Genomic DNA, 19,052 nt, shown 5'->3' on the forward strand with positions numbered 1-19,052 from the left:
CCCGGGATTTTAGTTAAACGTCAAAAACATCAAATTCAACAATAAAAACTATTGATTTCAATAATACATTTAAGTAAAAATATAACAAATCAAAAACTAATGCATTAAATTAAAATAAATGGTCCAGATTTCCCCTAGTCATAAATTTCTTGATTATTTATTTATTTATAAATATCAAAAATCTCATAATATTTCGGGATTTGTTAATCCCGAAAAATCCCGGGATTTGTGAAAAAGAATCTCGGGAAATCCCGGGATTGGCATCCCTACATATGATCGCTGCCCCAACCATGATGTTAAAATTGTTCTAGGTGATTTTAATGCGAAAATCGGAAGGGAAGGGATATACGGTCCAACAATTGGTAAATTCAGCCTGCACGAAGACACCAGTGATAGCGGCTTGAGATTGATATCCTTCGCCGCGGCACGAAACATGGTAGTGAGTAGCACTAGGTTTAAACATCTCGATAATCACAAAGCAACGTGGGTATCTCCTGATCAATTAACGAAGAACCAAATCATTACCTTGTTGCAGCTAAGGTTCTCACTCGTCTCAATTTAGCGAGAAATACACAAACGATACAACAGAGCTGGACGTCAAAAAAATGTTCGCACAATAAACTGCTACCGCCTATTCCACTCAACTAGCGCAAATGCTACAAGAGAGCACTCCTTATCCCGATGATATCTGCGCAGAATGGCAACGTATTGCACACTCCATGGAAGCTGGGTTTCAGAAGCCTCCCCCCAAGAACCAATGGTACGACATGGCAACATTGCAATCCACTGTAACGCGAGGAGTACGGGAGAGGTATAGGGAGAAAAGGAGAGAGGCGCGAGTGTGAGGAGATCGAGATGTACAGGAGTAGAAACGAAGCCCGAAAATTCTACCAGAAAGTAAAGCACCAAACAGAGGGTATTGGTACTGGTAGTTTCTCCTGTAAGTATAAGGACGGAAACCTAGTGACAGATACTGAAAGTATACTGAGGACATGGAAACAACATTTTTCAACATTGTTGATATCAGATGATAGCAGCAACGAAGATGCCCTTGAACCAATCATTGATGACGGTATCGAATGTACACCACCTAGCCAAAATGAGATCGAGAAAGCAATATCCCTGCTGAAGAACAACAAAGCTGCGGATGCCGATGGTTTGCCCGCAGAACTTTTTAAAGCCGGAGGAAACGGGTTGTTAAGGAGTATGCACCGACTTGTTAGAACCATTTGGCTAGAAGAACGCATACCCGATGATTGGAACCTCAGTGTGTTGTGTCCTGTGCATAAGAAAGGAGACAAGACCGTATGCTCCAACTATAGAGGTATAAGCCTCCATCCTATTGCATACTAAATTCTATCAAGCGTACTATGTGAAAGATTGAAAACTAAAGTCACCGAAATAATAGGACCCTACCAATGTGGCTTTAGACCTGGTAAATCGACCACAGACCAGATATTTACATTACGGCAGATGCTGGAGAAGACCCAAGAGAAACAAATCAACACATATCATCTTTTCGTCGACTACAAAACAGCTTTTGACAGCCCGATACGAGCAACGGTATTCAAAACCATGTCAGAGTTTGGTATACCTGCAAAGCTAATACGCTTATGCAGAATAACGTTAACTGACACAAGATCATATTGAAAAATTTGACCTTCACGATTTAAAGGTTAACGTTTTCCGATTTTAGTAAAACTTTCAGACCTTATTTAAAATTACCAGGACTATAATATTAGGAATAGGTTTTACTTAAAATTTGTAACAGTAAGGAAATTGGGCTCATTCGCCAAAATATGGACAAAAAATTGTTTTTTCTTGAAAATCGCAAAATTTAAATCGAAGGTACGGAAAAACTGTAAGAGGTATACAAAATTTTTTCATATTTTTATTCCCTATTATGATCTCAATAAATCCCAATGTTATTGTCAAAAAATTCTGAAATTTGTTTAACAAAATTTTTAAAATGGTGATTTGACACTGCCGTTAAAAAAATAATTTCCTTTTGGCCATACCAACGAATAGGTTAAAGGTATCCTACGAAGACAAAAACTCATACACAAGTAAATACGGATATATTTTAAATAAAAATTAGCTTTTATTTTAATTTTAATCGAAATATGTTAATTTTTTTTCATAAATTTCTTGTTCAAGTGGCCTGAGACACTGGCGAAATTGTAATAACTTTAACAGTTTTTAACCAAATTTTGTCATTTATATCTCATTACAACAATAATTATGTACACATTTCGATTATTTTGCATTCAAGAAAAAAATACAGAAAGTTAACGAGTTTCACCTATTTATTCCATATAAATAGTAAAATTTTGCATATATCTGAAATTTGACCTCGAAGCGCGTCCAGAAATCATTGTCCGATTTGGCTCAAATTGTCAGCCCTTAACTTTTAGGCCTAGTGTCACAATATTCCACCCGGCACTCTTTGAAATCTAAAAACAAATCGGATCGAGAATATAAAAAAAACTTGAGCTCAGCAACACCTCCTCTATAGTCGTTGGAAATTTTCTTAAAATCGGATTATCTGTTTAGAAGTTACATATTTATTTGCACCTTTTTTTCGTTTCCCCCACTGTGACCCAAAAGCTTGATTTTATGTTCTCGCACAAAAAGATCTCATATCGTGATTTTTTTAACCATCCTCGGTGGAAGTTTATTGTTAATCTTATAAATTTGCATAGATTCATCTTTTCTGCATTTCTTTCATTTCGAAAAGGCCCAAACATAGTCATGTTTCTTAAAAGGCTCAATAAAATATTAGTATATTTAAACAGAAATATAAAATACGAAAGGAAAAGTTTCACATTAAAAATTGGAAGCTCGGTTTTGATTTTGGACCCATGGTTTCTTCGGCAAACATTCTTGGAATTCATCGTAGATTACGATTTTGATAACCGCTTGGTGCATTTTTTTTTAACCATACAAATTGACCGAATCTAATGTATATCCCAATCGCATTCTACTAAGAGACCAGAAAGCTGTTAAAGAAATAGACCTAAGCTTTCTTTTGAGCAAAAACAAAAATTGGAAAAAGTTCGATTTTGTAAAAAAAAAAGTCAAAAAATGTTATGTCCATAAGGGTCCAGTTTTGTATTTAGTATGTATATATTAATATTAATGGTAGAATTACCCGTACAAAATTTATGAACTTGGGATTGAAACCACAGGTAGTGTAAAAATATCCTGCGATTTTCCAAAAATATTAATAAATCTTTTCATATATTAAATTTCTATGATTTTGTTATAACACTTAATATTTAATTTAAATTATCACAAAACTGAAAAAAACCGAAAGCCGATGGGTTTTCCATTTTTTAAAACCGAAACCGTGGTTTTGAAATTCTTCGGTTTTTTGGAAACTCTAGAAAAAACCATCTTAAAACACAAGCATTAAGATGAAGGGTAATATTTGAGGTGTGTTCATAACCTAACATCTAACCCTTTCTTGAATTATAACATTTATTATAATATGCTAACGAATGTTTTACTTATTTTCAGGATCCATATTCCATTAAACAAGAAGAAATCGATGTTCACAACGAGTTTATACTTTGGAATTTATTGCATGATGTCATTAATTGGAGCTGTTATTCTAGTTATTTGCACAATTCAAAAGGGACTTCCTGGAATGCCATCTTACTTCATACAGGGATACACGGAATGTACTTATTTATTTATATACTATTTTTATTAATGTGTCCCCTTTGGTCGATGTTCCCAACATAAATTAAAGTTAATTTTATTTCCCTAATCGGGAACATTTTGCGTGACACAATAGCAAAATATGTACATGACAATACAGTATCATAAATTAGATTAACAACACATATCCCAAATCATACACATATATCAAATCCGGGTGACTGTCCCGAACTAGTGATTTTACCTATCAGTTATCGTCACTATTTAGCAAATTGACTAATCAGTTTAACATGTTCGTGTCCTAGGCGGAAGTCAATTGCACCTGCATAGTTTTCAAATAGACTGTCTGATTGCTAGTGGACATGCTACATAACTAGTTATTATGACATGTACGTTTCCTAGGCAGAGACGGTCTAAAATCTATTCTTAGTAGTTGACTCATTCTCAGGGAACTAACGCATTAGTTACAAAGAATTTCTTACAAATAATTATTCGAACAATTTAAAAATTACCATTTTCGAATAACGAATAATTCGAACAATTTTATATAAAACAAGTAAGGTGAACAAATTTTTTTTTTCAAAGTTGTTTTTTTCATTTTTTGCAAAAAAAAAATTTTTTAAATTGAAAAAAAAAAATCGGGTTAAAATTTTTTTTTCCGATTTTGTAGGTCCAACTTACTATGGTCTTATATACGTCGATGCAAAGGTCTTTGAAATATCTATCATTTGATATCCATATTGTCTATATTAATAACTTAGTAATCCAGATATAGGTCAAAAATCGATGTTGTGCTGGTTTTTTTCCTCATATCTCAGCCATTTATGGACTGATTTTGCTGATTTTTGGATCCTGAAGATATCTGGGGTCTTCAGAAAATTGATTTCAACAGACAGACAGAAGCACAAGTCTTAATCGACTCCGCTATATATAAGAATACAGAATATATATACTTTATAGGGTCGGAAAATTATATTGTGGACATTACAAATGGAATGACAAACTTATATATACCAATCTGAAGGGTATAATAATAGAATAAAATGAATAAATGTACAGTGGTGGCCACCAATTTAAGACAAATACTTGAATTTTTTTCATCAACTGAATTTTAAGTGCGATAGAGCCAAAATAAATGGACCTCTAAGGGTATGAAATTTATTATTAATGTTTCTAGTTTCTGAAAAATGTTTGGAAAAATCGGTAAAACATACATATATGGACAAATATATGTGGAAATACATTGACCCACCTCAGCGAACATCCGCTGTTAATAACATGATATGACCGAAACTAATGGAACTAAAAATACGAAATTTGGTAAGAATATTTTATAATAATAAAATTATAATGATATTCCTGATTCCTGGCCACCACTGTACACATATACATATTTAAATTTATTAAATTGCTTAACATTTTTCATAATTCCACATTTAAATAAGTAATAATGACTTACAAAAATTTTATTATTTCTGAAATTCGACAAATAACTAAAGATAGATCCGATAGCTCGTTCTCTAAATATGTATATAAATATTAATACAAAAAGTTACAATTCTAAAACAAGTTTTTCAAAATGTTTAATTTAGGACTTGAACCAATGAAAATAAAAGGTAAGGGGTACTACAAGGCTCCGTTCTTTCTCCTACTATATTTCTTATCTGTATAAACGACCTTCTACGTCAAACTTCCAACCCTATCTACTCTTTTGCAGATGATAGCAACATTTGCCATTCATATGCATTCAATTATAGACCAAGCCTGTCGGAGATTGGGGCAATGAGGAAAAACATGAATGATACGCTTAACTAAGATCTTGTGATAATCTCTGAATGGGGTTGTGCGAATAGAGTCGATTTCAACGCACGCTAGACTCAATGTTGTCAAACGCACAACAGATCATGTTGCTCCATCTGTTTGCATGGGTGGTATAAATATTAAGGAATCAGAAGCTCTTGATGTTGTAGGCATGAGTATTCAGTGCGATGTCCGCTGGACAAAACACATTTTTCGAGTGTCGAAAGAAGTATTCAAGTGCCTTGGTTTTCTAAAACGGTGTAATTATTTCACTTCATCTGATCTCCTTACTATTTCCACCACTTATATCCGACCTAAAATGGAATACAACTCTCATGTGTGGACCGGTGCTTCGAAGTCTATTTTGGAGTTACTCGATCACGTACAGGAGAGGGCGAAGGTGCTTATCGGTGACAGTAGGGTATCCAGCTCTATTGACTCACTGGAACATCGTCGCAATGTGGGTTGTATTTCACTGTTCTACCGATACTACAATGGTATGTGCTCAGCAGAAATTAGTGAACTTGTTCCCGAAACCCGTAGTTTTTTACGGAACACACGTTCTTCGGCAAGGGCTCATCAATTCGTTGTCGACTGGACTGTGGATCGCACAACACATTACGGAGAAAATTCGTTCTTTAGCCGTACTGTCCGTATTTGGAATAAGCTTCCTCCTGAAGTCTTTCCTGTCACTTTCAATGTAGGAAAATTCAAATCTAATGTCCACAAACACTTTTATTACAGTTGACTGGACTCAAGAAAGCCAGTTTTAGCCGTAATCTTTTAATTTTATTGCTTTACAAACCATCTCCTGAAAATTTCGAATCGAATAAAAAAAAATCAGCCAAATCGTTCCAGCCGTTCTCACGTGATGACATTACATACATGGACCATTTCATTTTTATATACTACCCTAACCATTAAAGGTTCGTACCACTTATTGAAATGTTAAAATTTGAATTTTAAATCGCTCTAACTTCCACAAATATTGTCCAGATTGAACCAAACTACATTTATTTTTAAGAACATTTTATTATTTTTAAAAATTAACAAAAGCGATTATTTTTAAATTCATTGATGTTAAAAAAAATTAAAAGAATTCAGGTACTTGAAAATAAATATTTAAAATTCTGACCATAATAGTTTCGTACGATATTTATTACATAATTTAGTATGGGGTGATATCACCTTTTGCATTAATTACTGCATTTATTCTTTTATTCATTGAATTTATTAATGTTTTACATTCATCTGGTGTGATAGAATTCCATATTTCAGTAATTTTTTCCTTCAATCCGCCAACAGTTGTTTGGAGTTCATTTCTTAACCGCCTTTTCATTATACACTTTCAATCGGATTTAGGTCTGGGCTTGATGATGGCCTATCTGTATGAGCTGGAGCTCCATCATGTTGGAAGGTATATTCACCAAAAGTTGTGATATTGGGTATGGAAGGTATTAAATGTTCCTCCAAAATATTAATATACCGTGCAGCATTAACGGTATTTTCTATAAAACACATTTTTCCCATACCATTTGCAGACATGCAACCCCATATCATTACGCTCGCAGGGAATTTCACTGTCCGTTTAAGGCAATCCCTATTAAACGCTTCGTTTTTTGTGCGAATTACTTTCGTGCCAGTATCACCTACACACAGTTCAAATCTTGATTCATCACTAAAAATGATTGAGTCCCACTGTCTTTGGGTCCATGATTGCCGCGCTTTTGCCCATAACAATCTTTTTCGTTTTTGAACTTTTGTTAGCAATGGTTTTTCTTTTGGCTGGCATATGAAACATTTGTTATGAAAATATTTATTTTCTGCTTGCATATGTAACGTACCTTGTAAAATCCGTAGTTAAGCTTTTTCAAACTTTTTCTTGTTGTCTCACGTCCAATTGGTTCTCCAACTACTGATGACCACTCATTTGCTAATTTTCTGACAGAGCTTCGTCTGTTTTTTTTAATGATATTCTCCAACGAACGCAATTTTCGAGGTGTTATCTTGGACACTCGTCCACAATTTTTGTAATTGGGAATTACAGAAAAATTTAATAATATATTGGACTGTAGATTTCGACATATTCATTTCGGATGAAATCTCTGTATAACTTTTTCCATTTAGCGACAACAAGATCTCTAATTTCTTTCGATACCGCTTTACCTCGGGACATTTCTTTATTTTTTTTTTTGGATTTTATTGCTTATATTATTTTTTTTTTTACTAAAAATAACCACACCTGCCTTTTGACTTACAAAATTATTTTAGGAAAAGCACTAGAAAAAAATAACGCAACTTTCCACAAAGTACGAATCTTTTTTGGTCAATTTAAAAAAACCTTATTGAAGGGATTTTTAAAAGCACAGTTTTATATAAGGGAAATTATTATAAATTCATAAACTCAGTGATGCATTTTATAGTCTTATTGATGCAAGATATAAAACAGAAACTTTCAAAAAAATATCGCCAAAAATTTATTTTTAATAGACTTTTTAAAACGCAGTTCTAAAAATTTTATATATAGTACGAACCTTTAATGGTAGGGTAGTATATAGATAAGTGATGTTATTATTTTTCCACACGAAATAACATAAGCAGCGCTTCTTTCGCACAAAATTAAAACCAACAGATGATCATTTGTTGTATATAACATTTTTCGCACGAAACAACCATAATTTTTCGCAAATATGATCAAAGTACTAAGCTTAACATGGTAATAAACTTTTGGCGTATTTATAGATGCGCCAATCATCCACTGTCTGACTTCACTGGCAATGATATCAAACATTGGACAGATTTGTGTAATTCCCTAAGACCACTTGATTAAGCAAAGATTACTTAATTATTTGTTAAAAATAATTTAGAAAAAGTGAATAACTCATTTACTAAAGAATTAACGACATAAAAAAATTTTTAATACGTTTATATTGAACTTGAATTCAGGATCATGTCCAACTAGCTCTCAATTTTTAAAGCATATGTAGCTCCAAAACGGAAACTAAAGAGTTTGCTAGTCAATTGTTTTGTAGATTGTTCGGGAGGGAATCTGATCAGGGGGCAAATCACGGCATTCGATATTGAATGCACGTTCGTGTAGAGAAAATTTTCGATGGCCGCAATTTTTTGGATCACGGTAGTCGATCGTAATTTTTCTCACGTACTACTATTTTTACATTGCTACAAGCATATGACAGTAAGAAAAACAAAACAAAAAAGGAAACAAAATAAATAAATTTGTTATAAATTGTGAAAAAAATGCAGAAAACTTTTAATAAAAATAGATCCAAATGCTATTTTGTATTCCTCATCAGTGGCAAATTTGAGCATAATGCTGGGAATGTTTTTTACTTGGATTAGCACAAAGTATCATGTACAAAGTTGTGAAATCTAAATACAAAACAAATTGTGTTCCAAAATTTTACAATTTTAACCCTCCGTTAGTCGCAATCATTTTCAATCGAGACTAGTCGCAATATATCAAATTGATATCAATAAAAAAAGGCGCGTTTGAAAATAATTTCTTCTCTTTTTATTTCGAAAACATAAAAACTATATTAAATGCAATGGCCCATAATCTTAGTCAAACACTAAAGTCGGTTCTTTTTAAAAACAACTTTAAAATAAAAACCTGCTTTTAATTATTTTGCAACTATAGTCAAAATGGAAAAGATAAGATTAATATCATAATTACGATATTTTGGTACTAATTTTATTGATAACTGTTCAATAATTGCAAAATCTCTACCAATATCTTGTAACTTAAATTTTTTACTTTGTTACGAACTTTTTTACTCGTCGAAGAACAGCTCATGCTGTTGTTAAACGAGTTAAAAACAACTTCAGCTAGTTTTATATTTAGAGTCGACTTCAGCGTCAAAAGTATACTTTAACTTGTCTATGATAGACATAAAGTCCACTCTTAAGTAAAGTCGAGTTTAATTCTCGTAAAATGTACTTTATTTTTGACTATGATTATGGGCCAATGTATTTAAAAGAGCAATACAAAAAAATTCCAGTAAAAATATTATTTTATCAAAAAATAGCATAAAAGTGATTAAAAAAATTTACAATAAAAAAATGTTTGCTGTATCAACCAGATCAGTTGCGAGTAACGGAGGGTTAAATAAAACATATTTATATACCCTTCAGCTTCGTGAGAAGGGTATATATAAGTTTGTCATTCCGTTTGTAATTTCTACATTTTTCATTTCCGACCCTATAAAGTATATATATTCTGGATCCTTATATATAGCGGAGTCGATTAAGCCATGTCCGTCTGTCCGTCTGTCTGTCTGTCTGTCTGTCTGTATGTATGTATGTATGTATGTATGTATGTATGTATGTATGTATGTATGTATGTATGTATGTATGTATGTATGTATGTATGTATGTATGTATGTATGTATGTATGTATGTATGTATGTATGTATGTATGTATGTATGTATGTATGTATGTATGTATGTATGTATGTATGTATGTATGTATGTATGTATGTATGTATGTATGTATGTATGTATGTATGTATGTATGTATGTATGTATGTATGTATGTATGTATGTATGTATGTATGTATGTATGTATGTATGTATGTATGTATGTATGTATGTATGTATGTATGTATGTATGTATGTATGTATGTATGTATGTATGTATGTATGTATGTATGTATGTATGTATGTATGTATGTATGTATGTATGTATGTATGTATGTATGTATGTATGTATGTATGTATGTATGTATGTATGTATGTATGTATGTATGTATGTATGTATGTATGTATGTATGTATGTATGTATGTATGTATGTATGTATGTATGTATGTATGTATGTATGTATGTATGTATGTATGTATGTATGTATATCTGTCTGTCTGTCTGTCTGTCTGTCTGTCTGTTGAAATCAATTTTCTGAAGGCCCCAGATATCTCCGGGATCCAAATCTTCAACAATTCTGTCAGACATACTTTCGAGAATTTTGCTATTTAAAATCAGCAAAATCCGTCCATAAATAACGGAGATATGAGCAAAAATCCGAGACAACCTCTGAAAATTTCATCAAATAACACAATGTATTGCATGCTTTGACAAAAAAGCAACAAAACGTATGTTTTTGTATGTGCATGCTTTGCGTATTTTGTTTTTTTGTGTTTTGTTTCTATTGGCGTTGTTGTTGTTTTTTATACAACTAAACTTTTGTTTGGTTGTGTGTTGGTTTTTTTGACAAAAAATCAACAAATCGTATGTTTGAATGTGCATGCTTTGCGTATTTTGTTTTTCTTTTGTGTTTTGTTTCTTTTGGCGTTGTTGTTGTTTTTTATACAATTAAACGTATGTTTGGATGTGGGTTGGTTTCATTGCCTTGCGTATTTTGTTTTTGTTTTTTCTTTTGGTGTTCTGTTTCGTTTGGCGTTGTTGTTGTTTTTTGTGTTCTTGATAAGCTGAAAGTGGGCAATGTACATACATATATACTAATTATAAAAAATAATAATGCATCCACAACAAAGGTGAAGGGTATATAAGATTCGGCATAGCCGAATATAGCACTTACTTGTTTATACTAATTTTGAGAAAATATCAGACAAATACTTACATTTTTATTTGTTTATTATTTTAATGCTTCGAGTAGATGTGTGACGATAACGACTGCCGTGATCCACGTTAACTATATGTCGATGAAGAAGTACTCGATTTCGAATGCGGTGATTTGTGTTTCTCCTATGGTCCAGATCACCAACTAAGTACCAGTGCTATTATAAACATTTTGTTTAAAACAAAGTAAACATTAATTTTATTTGGGAACATCGATTACGTTTTTGGACTTTATTCAAATGGCGTCATTTTAATTTAAGGTATTTAGGATAATATATGGACAGCTTGGTTATCCAAGAAGATATGAATATGATAACAGCCTTCTAAAATTGTGGGCCAATTCCCCTTTGTGAAAAATTGGTTACATTTGGTTCAAAGATTCTGGCGTCCACTTCAAATGGACATATATGTATGTAAATTTATCATGGGTGTTTAATTTAGGTATTAGTCATGTGTAATTTAAAATTACGTTGATGGTAACACTGAATTGCAGAATTATGCTATGAAATGGACATCAGCGTTGCCGCTTTGGTCCAATTGGTAGTTTCAAGTTAACAAATTGACTTTTGGTAGTTTGGTTGGTTTGTTCCGATATTTGTCGTATTTTGGTAGGCTACGATATTGCTGAATACATAAGTATTTTTAAGAACAAAATAATTAAAATAATAACGAAAAACCTACTTATGTTATGCCAAAATAATAAAACTACATATTTGCAAAATATGAAGATAGCTTTTTCTTAAATATTTAGTTTAGTCAGGTAAATATGTATTTATTTAGTAGTGTTGAGTTCAAAAAATGCCAAAGGGCTCTCAAAACTTTTATTTTCTAATAATATGTGTTAAACTCTGCTTCAATATTTCAGTTTCATCTGACACTTTAAATATCCAAATATGGAAATTAGGACGCGTACTTTTTTCTATATGAAACTTATTTGTGTTGAATTTTTTCGGGATACCAACACTTTTAGGTGTTTTATGCTCGTTTAAGTAATTTTCGGAAGGGGGCCTTATATGGGAGCTATGGTCAATTATGAATTGAATTTTTAGGTGTAATTTATTTGTAAAAATTTTATTTAATATCTATATAAATCAAGCATTTATGACGGATAATGTCTTATTTCTGGAGGACATTTATATAGGGGCTATGTGAAATACATGGACAACGACAACATCGACATCGTTAAATCGACTCAAAAATAAAATCTCGAAAACTGAACGATGTGATTGATTATGATTGTAGTTTAATTAAATAACTTTCTTCCTCTGGGTAATTTTATAGCAGCAACAATATAATTTTAAGTTAACTATTTATTTTGAATCGAATCCATATAGCATTTCTCAAATATTTTAAATTTGGTAGGATTTGGTAGGTTTTGGTAGTTTTTAATTAGAAATTTGGTAGGAAAAATATTTTATGAGTGGCAACGCTGATGGACATCAATGTTTTAGAACAAGGCGTATTTATATACAAGGTGGTGTCCAAGGTGCATTTAATAAGGTGCCATCGGCAGCACAGCTGATTATAGAAATAGCACGCACAAATGTCAAACTACATATATAAAAAATATGCGCCCGTATAACAAACTCTATATATAAAAAATAAGTGAATTCGCCTGTATTTATTTCAATTCGCCACTGCTGTCACCTTGTTAAATTCGCCTTGGTGGTGTCGGTGGCGAATTCAGGGAAATACGAGCGAATTCAATAATTTTTTATATATGGAGTTTGACATTCAAAACCACTCTCTCATTGTTTCGAATATCAAACTCCATATATAAAAAATGCATGAATTCGCTCGTATTTTCCTGAATCCGCCACCGACAGACACCACCTTGTATATAAATTCGCCTTGTTTTAGAATCTAAAAATTTAGATCAATGATCCGCACCAAGAGAGAACTGAATGTATTGGTGTTTTTGCACTAAGCGAAATTTCTGGCTTCAATCAAAGTGAATTCATATAAGGAGTACTCGTTAGCCCAGCTGATCTCAGCTGTTTTACCCAAACTGTCAAAATATAAAACAAAAATATAAGAACAATAATGTGGCATAACAATATGTGATGATAAATCAAGTAAAATGAGAGAATTGCTGATAAATAACTGTACTTATTTTTAGGTAATTTAGTTCAAAAACAAATTCTATTGCGATTTTATTAAATTGTTGTTTTTATTTTGTTTATTTTAATTAATTAAACTTAAAATACAGATTCACCCTGTGAAAAAACATAAGGACACTTCATGTCATAGAATAAACACATAGAACGGAAGGGTTATACAATAACAAAATACATGCAATACATTCTCATGAATTAGGTTTTTGACAACATACTTACATAGGTTTTTGGCTCTCAGTTATCTATCTAGTTGTTGTCTATGCTTCATGTTATCTTCAAAATAGTAATAAAAAAAATAAATTCGAAATAGATTTGTACTAATTTCGGTTCTAGAGCAGACATGCGCAGCCCATACCACTATTGTGGAAAATCAAATCACACGTATTCTTAAGGGTGGATTAGCCGACTGTAATGTAATGTAACCTTAACGGAACGGAACAGCTGATCCTTTCTATTGTGTGTAAAGTAGTTAAAGCAGTTATAGTGACAAAATGTAACGTAACTGTAACGTCTGAACCTGTTAAAAACAGAATTTCTTTACGTTTCAACGTGACATTTATTAACGGTGTTGTCAACTTGTTGATTTTAAAAGTCTTGTATAAAAAATACTTATGCTCAGAACGCTTAACAATATTTTCAATGTTCTAAAAATGTTTTAAATATTTCAATAATATAAATACATAAATAAAAAAAAATGTAAGAAAAGATAAACTCACTGTTTATTGTTGATTTTTTGTTTTAGCTTTGATATTTTTACAAATAAAGCTTGAGTGTCTGTAATTCTCATTCACTCTATAGTTTGATTTGTATAATATCTTTAGTTTTTCTAAAGCCTTTTGGGAAAAGGTTTCCTGATGATCTGGCTTAAGCAACCAGTGAAATGCGCATAGTCTACGTTTACAATGCAGAAATTGAAAGGTAGACAGACGAAGTTTGAAGGCGAGGTGTTGAAGAGGTACATTGCGTATTACACAGGTTTAGGTTAGTTCAAAAGAGAATGAGAAAACTGTCTGCCTTTCAATTTCTGCATTGTAAAAGGGGACAAAGGAACTAGCATATCCCACAACAATAAATGTCAGTTAATTTATCAATAATTGGGAAATTTAGCACAATTCTTACTAAAAACAAAATTTTTTTATTGTTATGGTAATATTTACATATTATACAAATTAGTTCACACAAGCATTTATAAAATGTATACTAATAATAATCGAAAGTAATAAGTTTGAAAATATTAAATTAATATTTTGTATAGACAAATTAAATTAACAAATTAGGGACATTATTACAACTTGCCTTTATGTTTGAAATAGTGAAGGTGAAACTTTAAGCAATAGAAAAAGGTACCCTTAAAGTTAACTATTAATATTACGAACATAAAGGCATGTTGTAATAATGGCCCTTAGTATAAAGTACAATACAATATTAATTAATTTTTAAGTTATCGGACCTTTAATAAATAAAGTCTGCATGACAAGGTAATAAATAATATTTATAATTGTCTCCTAATGGGTTAATATAAACATATATGAAGTCACTTCGAAGCACTTCACAATGATGATGAATACATTTTTTTTAAATCGCAGAAAAAAATTATAAAATCGCTTGAACAGTATTTAAAACAATTGTGTTGATAACACTTTCAAACAGCTGTTTAAATTTGTTTGTTTATGTCAAAAACATATGACACGTTTTTAATGTTCTATAATCGCACTCAAGGTGTATCTAATAAGGTGACGTCGAAAAGCCAGCTGACTATTTTTTGCTCGATTTGTTTTTTCACTTCTAGCTGTCAAAGTTTGTTTACATTTCTTTATTAATTTAAATTAACGTTTTTGTTTCTTTTAATAAAAAATATAAAATAGTAGAAAAGTGAATAATTGACAATATAAAAGTGAATGGAGTACTTATTGAAAGTAAATTTCACGTATTTATTTATTTTTACCCCTGTTTTTGATTTTTGCCGTCTTCTGTTGTTTAGCTGTTTGACAGCTAGCAAATAATTTTACAAAAACAAAGTACATGTTGTTTTTGGTAAAGTTGTATTTGTTGTAGAATTGGGTATACCTGTAAATAAATTTGCCTTGATCGCACTAAAGTGTTACGTTAAGTCAACATTACGGTTACATTACATCAACGGTCGGCTAACCCAGCCTTTACGCTCTTACATTTTAGTAGTCGTTGTCAGCGTTGCCACTCATAAAATATTTTTCCTACCAAATTTCTAATTAAAAACTACCAAAACCTACCAAATTTATAATATTTGAGAAATGCTATATGGATTCGTTTCAAAATTAATAGTTAACTTAAAATTATATTATTGCTGCTATAAAATTAGAGGAAGAAAGTTATTTAAGAACACTACAATCATAAATATGTTAAAATCGTTCAGTTTTCGAGATTTTATTTTTGAGTCGATTTAACATGTCCTTCCGTACGTCTGTCTGGCTAGTTGTCCATGTATTTCACATAGCCCCCATATTAATGTCCTGATTTATATGGATATTAAATAACATTTTTACAAATAAATTACACCTAAAAATTCAATTCATAATTGACCATAGCTTCCATATAAGGCCCTCTTCCGAAAATTACTTAAACGAGCGCAAAACTCCTAAAAGTGTTGGTATCCCGAAAAAATTCAACACAAATAAGTTTCATATAGAAATAAATTACGCGTCCTAATTTGCATAATTGGACATTTAAAGTGTCAGATGAAACTGAAATATTGAAGCAGAGTTTAACAAATATTATTAGAAAATAAAAGTTACTAAATAAATACACTTACCTGACTAAACTAAATATTTAAGAAAATGCTATCTTCATATTTTGCAAATATGTATGTAGTTTTATTATTTTGGCTTAACATAAGTAGTTTTTTCGTTATTATTTTAATTATTTTGTTCTTAAAAATACTTATGTATTCAGAAATATCGTAGCCTACCAAAATACGACAAATATCGGAACAAACCAACCATACTACCAAAAGTCAATTTGTTAACTTGAAACTACCAATTTTGGTCCAATTGGACCAAAGCGGCAACGCTGGTCGTTGTCCATTCAACGAGACAACTAGGAATACACATGAGCACTGGTGTATGACTTTTACTTTATTTTTTCAGTTTTTGTATTTGTGTGTTTGTAGGTGCACTGAATAAAATAACGAATTGAATGTGTTTGTGAGAGTAAGGCCCGTTTTCTCAATGTATCGACAAACTGCCTGTTACTAAATGCCGACATAAATTTATTAGGCCGATAAACTGTCCGTTAACAATTTTGGTTTTCTCAATATACCGACAAAAAACATTATTTTCAGATGACAATACCTCTCAAAATAGATGTGAAAGTTGGGAACTCTGCCTTCAAGTGACAACATGTTTACATAAATCAGCTGTTTAATGTGGCCATCAACAGCCGGAATCTTTTGAAAAATTCACTATCCTGCATGTCTGCCAGGTAGTTAGGCCTGGCATGATAAACTCTTTCAGTATTCACTTGGAACCCATGTTCTTCGAGTTCATCCTCCATCAAATTAATGATAATTCCTCTATTAAACTTTTTTATTTTTATAAAATTTTTTAATTACGTTTACAAAAACACATAAAAACTGTGAACAGCAGTCAGCTGATTGAATTTATCTGTACGATAAATAAATAATTGGCAGATGAGGTCGGGTTAGCTTTGCGACAGAATAGAAGCAAATGAGACATTGAGAAAACCAAATTTCTTTAATCTGCAGTTTTTCGTTGGGAAAAAATATAATCACCTAATGAGAAAACGGCCCTAAGTGTATTGGTGAGAGGATTTATTTTTGCGCATGTCTGTTCTAGAGTAGCTAATATTTTGTTAATGTGACATTGCTGCTTAGTTTTTGATAGGCTGATACCGGTATATTATTCCACGCAGCCTGAATTAATTCCCAGAGCTCATCGCAATTTGTAGCACACTTTCCTCTGATTGATGTTTTGACTGTATTCCACAAATTCTCAATCGGATTTAGATCTGGAGACTGTGCGGGCGGGTCTAATAAATTGATTTTGTTGTTCTCAAACCACTTCTTAGTACACTTTGCAATGTGTTTAGGATCATTATCCAGTTCGAATACCCATCGAAGTGGCATATTTTCTTCGGCATATGGTAGCATACAATTCTGGAGGATTTCGACATAATCCTTTGCTTTCATAATGCCCTTTTTACGATATAGTGGCCCAACAACATAGAATAAAAATTATACCCAAACAACGATATTACCACCATGATGCTTCACCGTCTTAAGAGTGTACTTGGGGTCGTATGTTGTATTGGTTGGTCTTCTTACAGTATGAAGACCTCGATCTGAATTAAATTAATTAATTTTCGTCTCATCCGACCAAAGAATATTTCGCCATCTCTCTTGAGACCAGCCAGAGTGGAATTCAGAAAAATTTAACCTTTGTTGCACGTTCTTTTAGACAACATTGGAACTTTTCTAGCACTGTGAGCTTTAAGGTTCTCTATGATTAGTGTTTTCCGAATTGTTGATGAGTCGATATTAATGTTCAAATTATTTTTTATTTGTTTAGACGAAATAAATGAATTATTTTTAACACATCGAATGATCTTTCATTTTACTGTTGGTGTAACTTTCGGTTATCTACCACGTGTTTCTTTAGCAGGAATCCATTTGACTGCATTTTCTAACATGGTTTTTGAAATTTTTTATAAGAATTTCTGGAATCACGCAACTTTTTGATATTTTGCCGTACAGCTGGGTCACAATGCTTAGATTTTTCCATTTTTCTCATTTCTTCTAAACAAAAGAAATTATTTTTATGTTGGAATGTAAATTAGAACACTCTTCTTACCTTTTATACACAAAATAATAACTTTGAATAACTTTTCCAATGTGTTTATTTACAAATTGAAGCGCTGTCCTTATTATTTTGCACAGCTTAAAACAACCGCTCAACAATTAATAATTTCTTATTATCAAATGCATGTAAATTTTTTTTTTTCTAACATAATTAGTTTTTGTAATATATTAGCTAAAAATAAGCACCGTTATTTATCAGCAATTCTCTCATTTTACTTACATTCACACCAAATAATAATGTACACCATAAGTGTCTATTATTTTTATCATCACTGTATGTGTGTGTTTGTATTTGTATGTTTTTAATGTGTCCACTTTTTTCTGTTGTTTTATATTCAATACAAATATATTTTACACTAGTTTTTTGTTAAATTCCACTTTAATATTGAATTCGCCTTACTTGTGTTCTTTGACAGATTGTATTGTTGTAGGCAAGGTATATTAATTATAAGGTAGTGTCAAAGTAAATTAATAAAGTAGCGACAGTACTACAACATTTACAAAAACCACAAGCAATTTTGTTTTTGGTTTAAGGTCTGAGCTGTCAAAGTTGCCTGTTGTTGTTTTTGCTTTTGGGCTTGTTGTATTTTTCGCCACAACAACCACAAGTGAATTGACAGTTCAGACCAAAGTAAAAAAAATAGTCAGCTGTTCTACTGAGTCTACTTTATTAATTTACTTTGGGTAGTGTTATCAGACCAGCTGATCGTTTTTTGCTACTATGTTCATTTTTCGCCGTAGTGCATTATAAATGTCAAACTTTGTTTACATTTTGTAAATGTCAAACTTTGTTTTGCTGTTAAATTCGTTTATGTTTTAAAACCAATAATAATACTACACGAAATTAGTTTTATTTTAAAAACATCAAATTAAATTTAAAAAACAAACAGATTCAAATTTAAAAAAATTCGCTTTGATTTATTTGTGAGCTGTTTTTGACATTTTTCCCTGCCAGCCAATTCGCCTTAAAATGCAGGCACAATGTCAAACTACATATAAAAAAAATATAACCAATTCGCTCGGTATT

General features: G+C 31.6%; 1 protein-coding gene across 2 annotated transcripts in view; it reads left to right on the forward strand.

Annotated features, from left to right (window-relative positions):
* mthl14 (methuselah-like 14) overlaps positions 1-19,052 on the forward strand; it is a 107,037-nt gene that overhangs the window by 71,421 nt on the left and 16,564 nt on the right. For both annotated transcript variants that reach the window (XM_065505269.1, XM_065505270.1), the window contains exon 4: positions 3,520-3,683. In XM_065505269.1, the coding sequence (XP_065361341.1) occupies positions 3,520-3,683 (164 nt within the window). The remainder of the gene's footprint in view (positions 1-3,519; positions 3,684-19,052) is intronic.

The sequence above is a fragment of the Calliphora vicina genome, chromosome 3 (assembly GCF_958450345.1).
Source record: "Calliphora vicina chromosome 3, idCalVici1.1, whole genome shotgun sequence".
Classification (NCBI taxonomy): Eukaryota; Metazoa; Arthropoda; class Insecta; order Diptera; family Calliphoridae; genus Calliphora; species Calliphora vicina.